At 45.8% G+C, this 17857-nt stretch overlaps 1 protein-coding gene across 3 annotated transcripts in view; it reads left to right on the top strand.

Annotated features, from left to right (window-relative positions):
* The window catches only part of TTC23L (tetratricopeptide repeat domain 23 like), a 54590-nt gene that overhangs the window by 215 nt on the left and 36518 nt on the right, over window positions 1–17857 (top strand). The window contains exons 1-4 of one of the 3 annotated variants that reach the window (XM_077755808.1): window positions 1188–1394; window positions 2693–2767; window positions 6152–6335; window positions 10389–10512. In XM_077755808.1, coding sequence (XP_077611934.1) covers window positions 2700–2767; window positions 6152–6335; window positions 10389–10512 — 376 coding nt within the window. In that variant the 5' untranslated portion in view covers window positions 1188–1394; window positions 2693–2699. Of the gene's footprint in view, window positions 1–1187; window positions 1395–1473; window positions 1568–2692; window positions 2768–6151; window positions 6336–10388; window positions 10513–17857 lie in introns of those variants that run through there. The other 2 variants (XM_077755807.1, XM_077755809.1) reach the window with 2 other exon arrangements.

Genomic DNA, 17857 nt, shown 5'->3' with positions numbered 1-17857 from the left:
GTAGGCGAGAAAATTGAGACTCTCTGGCTGTGATTTGCCCCAGGCCACACGGAGTCAAAACCCGAGGGGGGAAATCTTGAAGCTGAGTTCACAGCTCTCAATCTTGTTCCGAGTTGGGAGATNGGAGAGGGGGGAGCTTTTTCTAAAATTGTGGCTCAGGACCTTGAGGAGGCAGATTTAAACCTGAAGTTAAAAGGCTGTCCAAGTTTAACCTAAGAGATATTTAAGCAAACTCATTTAAACAATTCCTCTGACCTATCTTGGTCTATCTTGGCAGTCTTGGATCAACAGCAATTAAACTTCAGCCTCAGAACTGGAAAACAAACACCAAATCTAAACACCACCTTTCAAGTTCTTAGTAAACGTTTTCCTTCTCTTTGCCATAGGCCCCTTGTTTACTGTAGGGTTCGTGATAACACTCTTAAACATAAGGCTGTGCGGAGCCGGTGCTTTTCCTTGGGATACTAGTCACATGTTGTCCTGCACCTGTCAGATCTGAATTATTGTTACTGTGTCTTTCAGGCCAGTGAAGAGTGGTAAAAAGAACACGTGCTGCATAAATTAGGGCTGTGTGGTGTTTGCCAAGTGTCGCCCCCGCCCCCGAAAATGTTCTCGGGGCTGCTAATCATTAGCAGAATTAGTGGCCCATTACTTAAACTACTCACTTCCTGCACTCCGCGTTCCTGATCGAGCACGGCTCAAGGCTCAAATCTTACCGGGAGAGGCAACACAAATGGTGCCGACACCGTTAATAATTATACCTGAGCCTTTTCTCTCCGGGAGCCAGAACACCCGGGGGCCGGCGGGCTGCAGGGGGCGCGCAGGGGTGCGCCCGGACAGCCGGGTACACAGGACGCCGCAGTTTTACATAGGTAGGGTCGTGGAGCCCGGCGCCTCTCTTCCGCCTTCCTATGGATGTCTCTCCTCTTCCCGCATCTTCATCCCAGACAGGTAAAGTCCCTTTGAGAAAAACAACAGGTGACGTTCAGCTGAAGCTGAGGGAAGTTTCGGAGACAAGCCTGAGGCTGTGCGAGTCGCTCCCGCGGAGACCGGAAAGCCCAGGGTGCGGTGGGAGCGCCGGTTGGCCCCAGCAGCCCGGAATTTTCCGAGGCCGGAAGTTCCCTGCGTTGCTACGGCTACAGGCGCCGACGCTCCAGGCTCTGTCCGCGGCGTTCCGTTCCCATGGCAACCCCATTGTCTTCCGAGGGGGAACCTGGGCTTGCCGGCGCGCCAGGCGGACCGCTCCGAGTCTCGCTTCCGCCAGGCACCTTTGCGGCTCCCTGAACGAGGTCCGCCGAGGCCTGGACGCTGACGCCGCCAGAGGAAGCTGAGCTAGCGGGCCGAGGGACCCGAGAAGGCTACTTCCGGGGCGTGGCTTCCCTGCCCTCGGCCAGGTGCGGGCCCAACCCCTCCCTTGCGGCGCCTTGCGTGTGCTCTTCAACTTGGAACCTCTGAGGCCGGGGTGAAGGGGACGCGGGCACTACCTGAGACAAAAAAGCCTTTGGATGCTCGCCTGGGGCTCCGGATGTGGCGACGGGGTTTACGAAACTGCGGGGGAAAGGAGAAGGTGTTTTACGTTTGAGAGAGGGGCCAAAGTTTCGTGTATGGTACCTCATAGAGCAGAATTTAGGAGTTTGAGAACTCAAAACTCGTCGCCCTGACCACAGTTGTGAAAGTCGAGATTAGGGGCGCCCGGGTGGCTCAGTCGGTTGAGTGTCCGACTTTGGCTCGGGTCGTGATCTCGCGGTTCGTGGGTTCGGGCCCCGCGTGGGGCTCTGTGCTGACAGCTAGCTCGGAGCCTGAAGCCTGTTTCGGATTCTGTGTCTCTGACTCTCCCCTGCTCACGTTGTCTCTGTCTCTCTCAGAAATAGATAAAACATTTTTAAAAAAATTAAAAAAAAAAAAAAAGTCGAGATTAGAAAGAGAAATTAGTGAGGTTTCCTTCTGTTTTTCGGATTCTGGACGTTCTGGAGCCTGAGTCAGAGAGAGCTGCTCAGGGCTCAGGTGGGAATGAGTGACCTTCTGCAGGGTGAGGAGCGACTTGGCGGGTGTTAGTGCTCGGTACAAAACCGTGCATTCGATTTGGATTGACTTAAGCGATAGAGAACGCCATGAGAACTGAATTTCACAAATAATTATAAAGCAGATTTTTTGCCTCAAGTTTTCGACCATTTTTCCCATCAGCTAACGACAATACCGGAATAGACGCGTGTGTGTTCCTTACCTAGGACTTCCTATTAAATAGTGGGATGTCCCAGGGACCAGAAGAATTAACCAATAAACTGGCTATACCTCATTTAATGCTAAGAGCTGCTCCATTGCTTGCATCCGTCTTGCAAAAACAATATTTGACTTGCATACCTGCAAAAACAGTATCAGACTTTGAGGAGGAGTACATTCAGGAGCTGTAAATGTACTGGCTTTAAGGGGGTAAGAAAAAGTCAGGGATTTGGGAGGTACTGTGGAGTAGGAACTGGAGGAAAGAAATGTAATTCAGATGTTTAACTTGGCAAGTGTCTTTAGTTTCTGCTTTCCAGGCGTCTCTCTACATGAGTGTGTATAGTCTGTTTTTGGATTTCAGATGGGTTATATATTTGGGCAGTTTCAATTTGATGTTAATAGCATTCAACAGAGGGAAAATAGAATAGCCTTTTTTCTCCCCAAAGCCGACCTCACCTGTGATTCTTGGTAGGAAGAAGATGCAAGCCAGCCCCATCCGCATTCCATCCGTCAGCAATGACACCGACTGGGACTTCTGCTTCCACTTGTAAGTAGCACAGAACCTTGACATCACACTCAGTCCCTGGCCTGGAACACAGGGACCTCCCACTAAAGGCAAACCTGGGGTGAGGAGTTGAGTACCTATTAAATGGAAGAGAAGGTTGAATTTCTGTGATGTGTTTTCATTACGATTATGCTCTGAGATCCATTTGTATTTGTGCACCCTATGCGAGAAGGAAAATAATTGTTTTTTCCTAACTTGAGGGAAATTTTATGTTTTATAGATAGGTTAATTATAATAAGATTGATAAAGTCATGGAAAATTCAATATAACAGGGTTAATGAGTGAATTAAGATTGTTTTGTGAAATAGACAATAATAAGTAAATTAAAACTTTCACATCATAATAGCTAATACTTATTGAGCAAATACTATGTGCCGGGCACTAAGTGCTTACGCATATTAAGTCATCTAACTCCTCCAACATCCCTGTAAGGGTGGTACTATTATCTCCAACATCCCTGTAAGGGGGGTACTATTATACTGTTATAATTTTATAGCTCAGGAGTTTAGTCAGAAAAACGTGAGGTAATTTGCCCAACACAGAGCTAGTGATTTAAACTAAGCGGTCTGACTCCAGAGTCAATTCTTGAACCGTTCTTGTATACCAAGATTTCCCAACCTTGGCATTGTTGACATTTTGGGTTGGATAACTCTCTATTGTGGGGGCCTGACCTGTACGCTGTGGGATGTTTAGTAGCATTCCTGCTGTCTACCTGCTAGATGCCAGTAGCACTGTCCCAGTAGTGACAAGCCGAAATATCTTCTCACGTTGCTAAATTTCCCCTGGGGGAAATATCACCCTTGGTTGAGAACCATTGCTCTATGCCGGTGCTATCAAATAGAAATATAATGCAAGTCACAAACGCCAGCCACGTAGATAATTTAAAAATTTCCAGTGGTTATATTAAAAAATAAAAAAGAAATAGGTAAATTGAAGTTTAATACAATATTTATCTTACTATTTTATAAAATAATTAACGAAATATTTTATATTTTTTTCTTCATACTGAGGCTTTGAAATTGAGTGTGTATTTTACACTTACAGCACATCTCAGTTCAGACTGGCCACACTTCATGGGCTTAATAGCCACATGTGACTAGTGGTTAATATCTTAGTAATTCCGTCCCACCTCATGAAATATCTTGAGATTAAGGGATATACACCTCTTTTGACATATTATAAAAGTTGAAGTCAAGATGTAGAGTTCATACTAGAGTATCTTGAAAGATAATTCATACTTATTATTACGAGTCTGAATTCATATTTATGACGGCAACGTATAGAATAAGTTATAAACCTGGCAAGACAGACCTTTCATCCACCCTGCCTATTCTTATTTACTGACTTTTATTTTATCTTTGACGGTATCTGACTGGTCAGTATTCTCTATTCATCTTATCTTTCATGACAAGATGTTCAATCCAAAGCCAGTTTAAGGTTTTCATTCTCAAGTCATTTGTCAAGACCTCAGTGTTTCTTCTTCCTTTGAGGTTCCTGCTGTTCAAGCTTACTGTCCTTGGTCTCAGCTTAATTTCAGTGAAGACTGAACTTAAAATATTAAGGGCTTGGGGCACCAGGGTGGCTCAGTCGGTTAATAGTCTGACTTAGGCTCAGGTCCTGGTCTCACAGCTGGTGAGTTTGGGCCCCACGTCGGGCTCTGTGCTAACAGCTCAGAGCCTGGAGCCTGCTTTGGATTCTGTGTCTCCCTCTCTCTCTGCTCCTCCCCTGCTCATGGTGCCTGTCTTTCAAAAATAAATAAATGTTAAAAAAATTTTTTTTTTAAACTCAAGAAAACAGAAAAGAAAAAGAAAATGAGACTATAATGTATTTGCACTATAGTAGAAGTTTGGAGGAGATTTTTGCAAGCCCTTCTGCTTGCTACTCTAGTGCTAGATTCCAGCAGAGGTGACGCCTGAGTTGGGTCTTGAAGGAGGAGTAGGGAATTCACCAGGCAGAGAGGAGGGAAATTTAGCACCTGCCTTCTGATCATATTATATCAACCGTGTTCTCTGGCTTTTCCATTGAGTGTGCCTGTCTTTTGAAAGCACACTTCTGTTTTCTGGGCCTGAAGAAATGTTGCTCTCATATCCACTTGAACTGGTTGACTCATATACCTCTTGGTAGGTTATTTAGAACAGGAAGTCTGGATGGATATTAACATCTCATTTTTCAAAACTAGTGTGAAAGATTACACTTGACATTTGTTTTTCTTTCTGTATTTTCCTTTTTTTTTTTTTTACAGTGAAGATTCCTTACTTATCAGTAGAAAAGGAAGCTAAACTTATTCTTAAAACTATATAGGGGTTGAACTTTTAAAAGCTATTGTGAATACAAAAGTAATTCTTTTGGGGAACTCGTTTATAATTAATTAAACATTCTGTTGTTGCTCTTAAGATTTTAGAATTTCTTCTTTTTTTTTTTCTGGTCACTTTGATTTTTCTGATCATGTTAGAACATGGTTATGTCTTTGTGTGTAAGATTAACTCTTGACTTTTATCTTTACCATTTCCAATCACCCATTCATAATTATGTTCAGCTTTGAAGTCAGAGATCTACAGTGAGCAAGTAAGAAAGGAGAGAGGAGAAGGAGGGTAGGAGAGAGGGAGAGAGGTGAGTGAAGAGGGGGGAATTTTCAACCCACTCAGCTCTCTTCAATATATTTATCTGTAACACAACTGAGAAGTCCATTTTGCTTCTGAATCTGCTCTTGCCTGTGTGGGGTTCCCTCCCCTCTCCTTGCTGGGACCACATCTGCTTTAGTTAGTTGGCCACTACTTTTAAGAAATATGGTAGAGGACATGTGAAGTCCAGCCTCAAACTGTTAATTCCCTTCCTGTTATTTCATTATATCTGTTTTCTTTCCTGGTGTGGATCAGAATTTTAGAATGTAAAAGATCTTTGAAATCTTCCAGTTCACCACCTTCATTTTGTAGATGAAGAAACCAAATCATGAAGCTAATAAAATGAGTATAGCTAATGCTAAAATAGTACTTACTTAATAGGCTATATGCTAAGTGATTCACGAGTATTATCTGATTTAATCCAATAGCTTCATTGGATTGACCTCATTTTACAAAGAAGCAAATTAAGTGATAACTTGCTTAGGGTCATATGGTTAGTAAGTAGCAGAGCTGGGACTCTGGTGTAGGTGGGTGGTTTGCCGAATCTGTTTTATTTGAATCACCGCATTGCTGTCCTGATTCTGGGCTTGAAGGGTGACATGAGCTCATCACCAGGCTTTATTCCTTCAGGTGTATGTTAGTGTATCCCTCACCCCCAGCTGGGAGGGCTCTGTCCTTCAATGGTACATTGTTTGAGATAGGCAGAGGTCAGATCTGAATCCATGCCCCTCTCTGGTATCTACAGGTCACAGCAAGCTAAGATCCCAGCATACCAGCAAAGAGATGAACTGTATTCCACTAGTGGGTCTGGAGAGAGTGAAGAAGACACTGAAGCCATGGAGGAGATGGCTGTAGGCTGCATGTCTCTTCCTAAAGACAAATTGGCCCAATCCCAGAAGAAAATAACTCAGCTGATTAAGAAAAAAATGGTAAAACAGAAAGCTCACTAGGTTTTAGTTTCCTTTTTAAAAAAAAAATTTTTTTTAATGTTTATTTACTTTGGAGACAGAGAGAGAAAGAAACAGAGCATGAGCAGGGAGGGCAGAGAGAGAGGGAGACACAGAATCTGAAGCAGGCTCCAGGCTCTGAGCCATCACCACAGAGCCCGATGCAGGGCTCGAACTCGTGAACTGCGAAATCATGACCTGAGCCAAAGTCAGACACTTAATCAACTGAGCCACCCAGGCGCCCCTAGTTTCCCTTTAAAAATATGTCCATGATTACAGAATCTTTGCCTTAACTAGAGATTGAAGCCCTCGAAGTGGAGGAAATTGTTGTATTTCTTTATAAGTGGAGGAAACCAAAGCAGAGCAGGGTTGGGTAGCCAGCCTGCCCACAGGCTCCACACACGCATGGCTCACTGTGCATTCTTTATGGAGTATTTGTGCTCCTGGCTTTAGACTAAAAATTAATGCTTTATTCTTTGTGTTGATGTTAGATGGCCTTTCAATAAAAAATCTTTCAAAAAATTTCTCCTGAAAGGTTTCAGAATGATAGCTCTTGGGTGATGGAAAAGGCCAGGCTAGGGAGGCAGGAGGCTGAGAACAAGGGTGGCCGGGCTGAGGTCCAGGCTCAGAAACGACAAGGATATAAGATGCCAGTGGTTACAGTGGACTCATAAGCAAATGAAAGCACCAGAAACAGGAGGTAGCAGCAGAGGTCGGAGTCTGGGTATGCATTTCTAAGAACGAGGCAAAGTTGTAACTAGGACCTCAGAGTCTAAGTGCTTAATTGAGAGAGCTCAAAATCCAGCGAACCTAAAACAGGACGACAGTGACCTTCACTGTTAGAATGCAGGCACCTGCCTGCTCCCAGAGCATGATTTATCAGCAGAGGAATCCATGTGCTGACTTCCTGGCCAAGGGAAAAAATGAGCTTTAAATCAGGTGTAGGAAAAAATGAGCTTAAGTTCCTATGTAGAGAAAGGTCCATAGAGGCTTTAGGAAAGGCTGAGAGACCCTTCACGGGCCAATGATAGAGGCAGATACCCCTGGTTGGATGTATCTGTAAACTTACCTCACCTCTGTAAATTGCCCAGAGGACTCGCAGAGGATGGTCTTCTTGGCCTGTACCCATTAGTATCTCACAGACCCAGGCCAGAACCTTCCCTTTCAGAGACAGACAAGTGCCATCAGCCATAGAGTCCAAGTGTCAGTTTTTAAGGCTTGACAGCTTCTTGGCCAGTTTGCATAATGACAAAGATTTGGATTCAGGAGTTAAACCTAGCCGCCCCGAGTGCTCACTAGCCTGAAGGGCAGGAGGATTGGCAACAGGCTCGGACCTCTAGAGCCCACATTGGTTATTCTGTTTCGCCAGGGCAGGAAGTTTGAGGATGGATGGATACAGAATGTCCAGGGCCAGGACAGAAGGGGAAGGGCCAGGACAGAAGGGGAGGCTTTGTGCTCCCTTTCCAGTGACTTTTCATGGTATTGTTCCTCCTCAAGATGAAACTTAGTAAATTCTGTGGTGAGCCTCTAGAGAACACTCAAAACTTCTCACTGAATGGGTGTTTTTAAAGCACAAAGGGGCCTGTCCTGTACCCCTCTCTGCATGTGTGAGCTGGGAGCAGGTGAGGCAGCAGGTGAGGATGGGTGCAGTGAGGAGGCGGGAGCTGGAACTCAGGGTGATCTTGCCCAGAGCACCCCAGTCAGCAAACATTAGAACCAGAGCTGAAACTCTAAGCTTTTGAGTCTTTGAAGTGCTGTTTTCACCTCACCAGGAGATACACTCTTGATTTTGTCAATCAGCGCGGCCGGTTGATAGGTGTCTTTGTCAAGTCACTGAAACCATGTCTCTAAGATGCAGCTGTGATTTCTTGGAGAACTCTGCCCATGAGCTCTACAGCAGGGGCTATTTCCCCACCCCATCTCCTCCTGGCTAATGAAGAGATGACTCGTTCAGTGGATGTTGAATGAGTATCTCCTCTGTGAGCTGAGCATAAAGTAGTGAACATGGAATAAGCTTTTATTCTCAAGGAACTTCTATTTGTGGAGACAGATAATAACTGTTAGTGTAGGGGCGCCTGGGTGGCTCAGTCAGTTGTGTCCAACTTTGGCTCAGGTCATAATCTTGTGGTTTGTGGGTTCGAGCCCCGCGTCAGGCTCTGTACTGAAAGCTCAGAGCCTGGAGCCTGCTTCAAATTCTGTGTCTCCCTCTCTCTCTGGTCCTCTCCTGCTCATGCTGTCTCATTGTCTGTCAATAATAAATAAATGTTAAAAAATTTTTAAAAAACTGTTAGTGCAATTTTAGAGAGAAGCAAGTGCAATGAAGGAAAAAATAAAATAGGTCATGGGTTAGTAGGTGATGGGATGAGAGCTTCTTTTTAGAGAAGATACTGAGAGGCCTCTGAAGTAAACAAAATGAAAATGAAGTGAGACCGTGAAGGATGTGTTTCAATGTCCCAAGCAGGAAAAATTAGGTGCAAAAGCAAGTTAGAAACTAGTTTGCCATGTTCAGGAGCATCAGATAGGTTTTAAGATCCATGCTTATAATAATAATAATAATAATAATAATAATAGTGAACAAGCTATTTGGTCACCAGTGGACGATGCTAGTGACCGAACTCGTTACTTTGAAAGCTACCAAATAAAGGGGAAGAGTAAGTCATGTATCTTGTCCTTCAATTATAAACTACTGTTGGATAACCAAACAGGAGATGAGGGGAGAGTTCTCTATAGAATTATTTCAGCTAACACGTGAAGAAACACTGGTAGAATTGGATATTGGCATTTTATAACCTTTTATGAATGAATCCATGTAGTTGTGCCAATAATTAGAAAAAAAGCCAACCAAACATTGGGTGTCTTCTGGTGGAAAAGCATATGAGAACCTATGAAGTAGTTTTGCTTAAAAAAAAAATAAAGCTAAAGCAAAGCCAGCTTCTAAATCCAGCTACCAATATAAAGGCAAGACAGAGGATGGAGGGGCATGTTGAATGACACTGTAAGAATGCAGTCAAAAAATTTACAGGTTTGGAATACAAATGTACATGTTTGGGAAACACTGTAGTCCAAATGGCCCAATTTCTTCAACAGATAATTCACAATAAAAAGAACTAGAGGTGGAAATGGAACTTATAGAGGAGATGGGATTCAGGACACTGATCTCGATGTGCAGACAGGCGAATTATCAAAAACATATTAGATTTATGAGACTAGGTATTTAACATTATAAACTTAATATTTTGGTGAGAGTGATTTTCTGATTATATGTCTAGGTCCATATCTTTTGGAGACACTTAGGAGACATGGAATTATTTTTTAAAATTTTTTAATGTTTTTTAAAATTTATTTTTGAGAGAGATAGAGACAGCATGAGCAGGGGAGGGTCAGAAAGAGAGGGAGACATGGAATCCAGAGACAGGCTCCAGGCTCTGAGCTAACTGTCAGCACAGAGCCCGACACGGGGCTTGAACCCACAAACCGTGAGATCATGACCTGAGCCGAAGTCGGACACTTTACTGACTGAGCCACCCAGGCGCCCTTTAAGACATGAAATGATTTAGTACTGATTGTCTTCAAAATAATAGAGAGGATGGGTGGGTAAGAAGGATGGATATGAGACAAGACTGGCCATGAGTAGACCCCTCATGAGGCAAAGTGAGCCACTCTCCATGCTATTTTTGTATATTGCTAAGGTTTTTCACGGTGAAAGGTTAAAGGAAGTCACTCTGGCTATGATGTGGAAAGCAGACTGAGGAAGGGGGCAGGAGTGGAAGCAGCGGCGGCTGCCGTGGTCAGCCCGGTAAAAGATGAGGGTGGCTTGGGCCAGGTACTCATGGCAGAAATGAGGCGAAGAACTGGGTTTAAGGACTTAGGAATAAGGGACAGCCAACAAGCCCTGATGGCATGGGTGTGGGACGGGAAGGGAGGAGAAGAGACAAATCAGCCAGATGAACTTGGTCCTACGTTCCCATGAGAAGAGCGTGGGCTGCGGCTGCCCCTCCTTTCCAAAAAGCATCCTGACTCATTTGCTTTCTGCAGAACGTCCAAGCAAACAAGGAGCTGATTCGCTGTGTCATCCTTTCTCGGATTATTTTTGGGGAAGAACACTGGAAATGTGCACAGGCTTTGGCCAGCCTGGCTTATGGCTACCTGACACTGAGAGGTACTCGGTTTCCCCAGCTGGGTCTGGGTGGGCCAGCCTGTGAGAGCCCAACTAAGCCAACCCACAGCCACAGTGGGGGTGGGGATGGCTGGGGGAGGGGCCTTACTACCCCCCAGCTCACACCTTCTCAGGAGGTGAGGAGGTCCATGGATGAGGCAGGCAGTGTGTCAGGGATCTTAGGAACAATGACAATAACGATGATAGTTAATTTATTGAGTACTTAGCATGTGCCAAGCTAGTCTCATTTAGTCCTCCTAATTCCTAATATCCCTTGGAGGGAGATACTATCATCCTCTGTAGTTTACAGATGAGGGCACTGAGACACAGGGAGCAAAGGGCAATATCACAGGTCCCAGCTGCAGGTCCGCTGGGGAAGGACAGGCAGCTATGTACACTCGGCATCTGCGTGGCAGACCCAGTAACAGGACCTGAATTCCACGGACAGAACTCAAGTTCCTGAAAGGTCTCCTGAGGAAAAGACAGTGTTCATCCTAGAGAAATGATGCTTCTGGAAGATACTCTGCACAGAAGAACAAGATAGGAATGCATTTGCTAAAACTGAAACCCAAGTGTCAGATCCGCAAGGGCAGGGACTTTGCAGTAGAGTTTCAGAAAGTGTTTGTTCAGACTGCCTGAGGCAAGAATCCGAGGACACAGTCGGCTCAGGGCTCTATGCTTCTGGGCCACCCATGTCCCCCTGCAGGACCCACGTACACCTCTACCATGGATCTCTGTACAAACTCACCTGTGCTTTGTTTAAGCGCCTCTGTCTCTGAAACAGAAGCTCTGCGAGGGCAGGGCTAGGTCTCACGTGCAGCGCCGGGTACGGAGTATGGACCAGCAGGTGTTACTGCTGGATAGAACTGAGCCTCCGGCCCAGGGCTTTTCCAAGTACGCCTTGGGCCTGAGTCTTCAGGCGGGGCGTAGCTTACATATCAAGTGAGTGACTGAAGGGCTTGAGAGATTTGAGGGCTACAGGGGAGGGGAACCAATATACCAGGGCCGTAAGGAGCCTGGATGTCAAAAATCAGAGCTTTTGGAAAAGTTAAAATGGAATTCAATTTATGAACCACTATCATAAATTAAACTCCAAACATGTGTTCCTTCTTAGGGCTCCTTGGGCCTTTTTGAGCTCATGTTTGTTTGTTTATTTATTTATTTAACATTTATTTTTGAGAGAGACAGAGTGCACGTAGGGGAGGGCAGAGGGAGAGGGAGACAGAGAATCTGAAGCAGGCTCCAGGCTCTGAGCTGTCAGCACAGAGCCTGACGCGGAGCTCAAACTCAAGAACCATGAGGTCATGACCTGAGCTGAAGTCGACGCTTAACCAACTGAGCCACCCAGGCGGCCCTTGAGCTCATGTTTAAATGAGACTTTAGATTCATTGGCTACCGATGTGGGAAGCCCAAGAGTGGTTGAGACTGGAGACAGTGAGGGAGTGGGTCACAGTGAGGTCACAGTGAGGCCGCTTCCGGCGGACACATCTGTTGTGTTCTGAGAGAGGGCTGACATGGCTAAAACGTCAGCCACTTGTCTGTGAGATTGAAGGGACACCAGGAAGATCTTCAGCAGAAGGAAATTTTCTTCTGATAGAGCTACAATGTTCCTCATTGGGAATTTCTCTCTTTCATCCTCATAAACTTGCCGCTTCCACGATAACAGTCACATTCAGCTTTGTGCTACTTTAACATGGAGAGAACTAGTGTTCTAGGTTGCTGGCACCGTGCTGGGCATTGGGGATGTGTAGGTGAACACTGGTACTCTGTACGCATACAGAGATCTTATCGTAGGCAGGAACACATCATAATAGAGGCAGGAACAAAGTTCTGGAGAAACAAATGAGGCAGATGAGTGGTTCTGCCACTGGAGAGGGAGGTTGGGGAAGGCTGCAGAAGGAAGGCGACATTTGTCCTGTCTTTGAAGGAGGAGTACAAGTTTACCAAGTAGATTTCGAGGGGAGTGCTAGAGAACACAGAGTTGATCTGAGTTCCATATGTTACATATGTGTTCATCTGAGGAGATGGAGGTAAAAGTGTGTATTATTCTCTGTGAAACTGCTTGCACAGAACACTGTAGTTTCCCTCTGGACCCAGGAGGTTAGGGTAGAACAGAAGACACCTTAGGGCAGACAGATCATTCTTGGTAATGGGACTGGAAAGTTAAGTTGGCCCCACGTATCAAGGACTTCAGGGAGTTATTAAACGTTTCTGAGTGAGGTGGTGATATAATCACTTCTTAAACTCTGGAGGTTGGGTTGGATGGATAGAAAAGTGGAGGCGGAGATCAGTTAGGCCTTTATCCTGCCTAGACAGAAGTTGAGAAAGGCATTGGCCATGGCAGCTGGAATGCAGAAGAAGTAACTCCTAGAAGTGGTGACATTTAGTGGGCACTTCTGCATGGGGCGAGAAGCTGAGAGAAGAGCTGAGGTTGAACAGGGCATGCCCTGGATGGTTAGCCAAAATGGAGAATTAGAGAGGAGGAGCAGGTGCATGGGGGAAGGAGGAAGAAGATGCAGAGTTTGGTTTCAGACAGGCTGGATCTCAGCCACCGTCAGGTACCTGGGGAGCATCATGGTGGGATGTTCAGTAGGCAGTGGGGAGTGGAGTTAGAGCTCGGGAAAGAGGTTGGCTTGAGAGGGGTAGCACACAGGAGCCAGTGAGGCCGTAAGAGTGGATGCTCTTGACCAGAAAAAGTGTGTGGAAAGAGAAGGAAAGAGGGCAGAGGAAGGAGTATACGAGAATGAGAGCATAGGGAAGGCCAGCGGAAGCAGAGTCAGCAAAGGAAACAGAAGGCTCAGACGGGGCTGTGTCGGAGAATGGGTTCAGAAAGAAGTGCAGCGTGATTTCAGCAGTGTCAGGTGGCAGAGGGAGGTCAGATGACATGCAGGCTGAAGAGAGACCCGTGGATTTGGCTGGTGTTTGGTAGATCTTGGCATTTTGTTTGGCACTGACAGGTACGCTCTCAGACCCTGGGAGAGCCCAGACTCAGCCAGACTGTCTAGGAGACTTGCTGAAATTGAGACTCAAAGTGATGGCAGCTTGAACTAGAGAGGAAGCACCATGAGTGTTTAGGGGGACACTTATCTGAACGAAGGCCAGGCCAGAGGCTGTGTTGGGAGAGGTTAGCATGATTGGTCTGTAGAAGGGAGTTGGTCCCCATCTTCTGAAATCAACCCATTCCATGAACAAGTCACAAATGGACTCTGAGTTGTACTTTTCCAGTTAGATCCCGGGCTGAGGCAAGACAGGTGAACAGGTCCTATCACAAAAGATGGTGAGAACACACCATCCTTTTCCCCCCGATTTGCAGTTCTTCCTGTCATGCGAATGGAGAACCTCATTTGGGGCAGTATGTTGGAGGGGGGAAATGTTTTCTTCTAAAGGAAGGTTTTGTTTATTTTTCCTTGATGAGGAAAACAACTTCCTGATTAGACCAAGTGCCCATGTAGTTTAACAGTGCCCAGCCTTGAACCCAGACTTTCTGAAACCTAACCTAGAGCTTTTCCAGAATAGATTATGATCATGACATTTTCTTGAGAAAAACCTCCTATGTCCGTTATAATACTTACCCAGTCTCTTTAACTCTTTTAAAGTCTGTGGCCCATGGAATAAAACAACCAAAGCTTTGAAAAAAATCACAGACCTCCAAGAGAGATGAAATGCTTGCTGCGCTCTACTTAGTTTTGTTGTTATTAATCCTCTACGATGGGCAGAATTTATGAGCCAGCCTTCTGTGTCCANCTGTGTCCGGGGGTGGGGGGGAGATGTATGCGTCCGTGCGTGTTCATGCCTCACTGCACGTGTGTGTTTAACAGCCTTCAGACCTCCTTGCCTCGTTTCCCCGTGAGCCTTTTCCAGCACTGGGGGATGGGGGTGAAGCCCAAGGGCTGATTTCTCTCAATAAGCAGTCTTCCAGGGAGTATTTACTGAGCAGCTTACATATTTGAAATACCATAAAGAGCATGTTGGGAAATATGAGGTAGAGAAAGTGCAGTCTTTGCCTCAAAGAACTTACAGCCTCGTGTGGAAGGTGAGCTACCTACAGACACAGTTATGATAGAAGGAGCCATAGCCAACCGGCATGTAATGGATTTAAATACAGGGCTGTGGGGAAGTTGGGTGGAATCATTTCTGGCTGACGTGGTAAGTGGTAGACTCAGAGGGAAGGTGTCATTCAAGAAGACCCTTGAAGAATGAGCAGGGATTGCGCAGAAGGAAGGGGCGGCATTTTAGTAAAGAACAGAGCCTGGAGGGGGAACACAACGTGTGTCTTTGAAAACAGTGAGCAGGCTATTGGGATGAACCCGGAAGGGAGGGTATGGTGGCAGACCGTGGTGGGTTTTATATACAGGCTAAGGAATTTGTGATTTATTTGGTAGGCAAGGAGGACTCCTGGAGATTTCCCAGCAGAGAGATGAATAAAGCAAAGGGTGCTTTTAGAAAGGTTAATCCAGCAATGATAGCCAGAAGGTGAGCTTTCTAGTCATCTAGGACTGTATAGTAATGCTGTGCTGGTGACAGGTGGGATGATGAGAAAGTAAGGATTTAAGAATCTCTGAAGGACATGGAATACTTCATGGCAACGAGAAAGAATGAAAGCTGGCCTTGTGTAGCAACGTGGATGGAACTGGAGGGTGTTATGCTGAGCGGAATAAGTCAGGCAGAGAAGGACAAATATCATATGTGTGCACGTTAGGAGGATTAGGAGGAACTTAACGGAGGACCACGGGGGAGAAAAAGGGGGGAAATGGTGGGGGAGAGGGAGGGAGGCAAACCATGAGAGACTCTTGAATGCCGAGAACAAACTTAGAGCAGATGGGGTGGAGGGGAGAGGGAAAGGGAGGTGATGGGCATGAAGGAGGGCACTTGTCGAGGTGAACACTGGGTGTTATATGGAAACCAACCTGACAAACTATTTGTAAAAAAAAAAAAGAAAAGAAACTCTGAAGGACAGATTTATCTCTTCCTGGGACTTTTTCTTCAATACATACTTATATGGATAAGATCATTCTTTGTAGCACTGTTTATTAACATAAAAGATTGGAAAAAACCCGTGTCCCCATCACTAAAGGACTAATACGTAGAGCAGGTTAAATGCAGCTTTAAAAAGGGCATGAGGCAGCGCCATATCCTACTAGGGATAAAGCGCCTGGATGCATCTTTAGGCAAAAGAGAATGTACAACACGGTATGGTGTTTAATGTGCCTCATTTCATGAGAAAGAAAGAAGGGGAGAGAGAGAATCTGTACTTACATTTACATAAACCCTGAAGGGTACACAAGACAGAAGCAAAAACAAGTTACCTAGTGGAGGCTTGCAGTGAAAGGGAACGAGATTAGCAGTGAGACCCCTCAACATTGACCTCCTCGTACAATTTTAACTTTTGAACCATGGAAATGTATTACCTATTCAAATATAACCTTTAAGCCTTTTTTAAAAAAAAGGTTATTATTTATTTTGAAAGAGAGGGAGCAGGAGAGGAGCAGAGAGCGGGGGAGGGGGAGCAGAGAGAGAGAATCCCAAGCAGGCTCCATGTTGTCAGCATGGAGCCTGATATGGGGCTCAAATTCACAAGCCAAAGCCAAGAGTCAGGCACTTAACCAACTGAGCCACGCAGGTGCCCCCTCAAATATAACCTTTAAAATAAAGACTGTAAAGGAAGAATTGGCAGGATGGGATATTCGATTTGGGGTTGAGGAGAATTAAGGCTCAAAGAGGACCAGGAAGTTCCGGCCCTGGCAGGTGCCATTTTCAAAGGGAAGTGGGTCAGGGACGGGAGCGCACTGGGGAGAGGAGCAGCGTCTCCAGGTTATGGTGATTTTGAATTGCCGTAGAGAAAACGACTAGCGCGTTTTTTGTTTTGTTTTGTTTTGTTTTGTTTTTTAATATTTTTATTTATTTCTAGGAGAGAGAGAGACAGCGTGAGCAGGGGAGGGTCAGAGAGAGAGGGGGACACAGAATCCGAAGCAGGCTCCAGGCCCTGAGCTAGCTGTCAGCACAGAGCCCGACGCGGGGCTCGAACCCACGAACCGCGAGATCATGACCCAAGCGAAAGTCCGACTAAGCCACCCAGACGCCCCCACTAGCGCGTTTTTACTTGGGAATGTGGGACTAGAACTTGGGAGGACGGGGAGAGTCCCAAGCACGGAGGAGTGTTTGAGGGCAGGCCTGGGGAGGGGACGTGGAAAGTTGTAAGCTTGGAGGCCAAGGTGGAAGTGCTAGGAATTGTTCAAACTTCCAAGAGGCAAAGAGAAGAAAAGGAAGACACTGAAAGACAGACCCCTGGAGAAGGGAGCAAAGAGTTATTAGCAAGTTATTAGTTATTAGCAAGACTTGTTGGCAAGGAAGCAATTAGAGAAGGTTGAGGAAGGAGAACTGGGTTGGTGCAGTGTCCTAGGGGCCAACGAGAAGCCAAGCAGCTAAGAGCGTCTGAGAGGCTGTGACTGGATTTATTTAGTAGGAGGTCTTTGGGGGCCTCAGGAGAAAAGTGCCTGCAGATGGTTGGAGCAAGAGCCAGACCCCAGGCGTGAAGGGAAGGCGCGGGGACCAGGCCCTGCATACTGGAAAGAATGAGGGAAGAGAGGAGAGTAACTGGCGGAGACAGAGAAGTCAGGTGAAGATGAGTTAGAAGAGGAAGATTGTAGAGTGAGGAAAGAGCCCTTTAGAGAGAGCATTTGAAGGTTTTAGAGAAGGGGATGATTGATGGAATGGGGTTCAGGAGTCGACGACTGGAGAGCCCGAAGCCTTTGCAGGGCACAATGTGAAGGCTGCCGGCTGGTGGGCTAGAGGAGGGGGGGGGGTGGGACCTAGCACTTCAGCAGCTGAGCAAAGGGCAGGCACAGAACAGCAGGGCGCTTGTCACCTAGTGGGGAAGCCTTGGCAAGAGTTCAAGAAGAAGCATGTAAGTGACATGGGTAAGCGGTTTCCTGATATTTTGCTCATTGTTAATAAAGCAGTAAATTAGCCTGTTATTGCTGAGACCTAGTATCCCGGGCTCTATTGTTACAAGTGTTGTAAAATACAGAAAAAAGAAACATAAATCATGAACTCTACCTTCTCTGCCTAGTTGGTAGAAAAACAAAAACAACCCACACTGATACAGGGATAACAGGGAATGAGGAAAACCAGGCGATTTGACCTTCAGGAGACCTCACACCTGCCTGCAATGAGATGGCGTTGAGAATCCAGCCTTTTACAGGGATTCTGTAAGCAGCTCTATGAAAAATGTCCAAGGCAAGGGCACATTTCATAAACAGCTTAAGAGAATGGACCCTGCTAGGAGGAGTAGGAGTAGGGGTCGTAGTAGCAGTAGTAATACTATTAATATTAATATTAATAATATTAA

Source organism: Crocuta crocuta, unplaced genomic scaffold (assembly GCF_008692635.1).
Source record: "Crocuta crocuta isolate KB4526 unplaced genomic scaffold, BGI_CrCroc_1.0 scaffold222, whole genome shotgun sequence".
NCBI lineage: Eukaryota > Metazoa > Chordata > Mammalia > Carnivora > Hyaenidae > Crocuta > Crocuta crocuta.
This window is presented reverse-complemented; position numbering and strand designations above follow the sequence as displayed.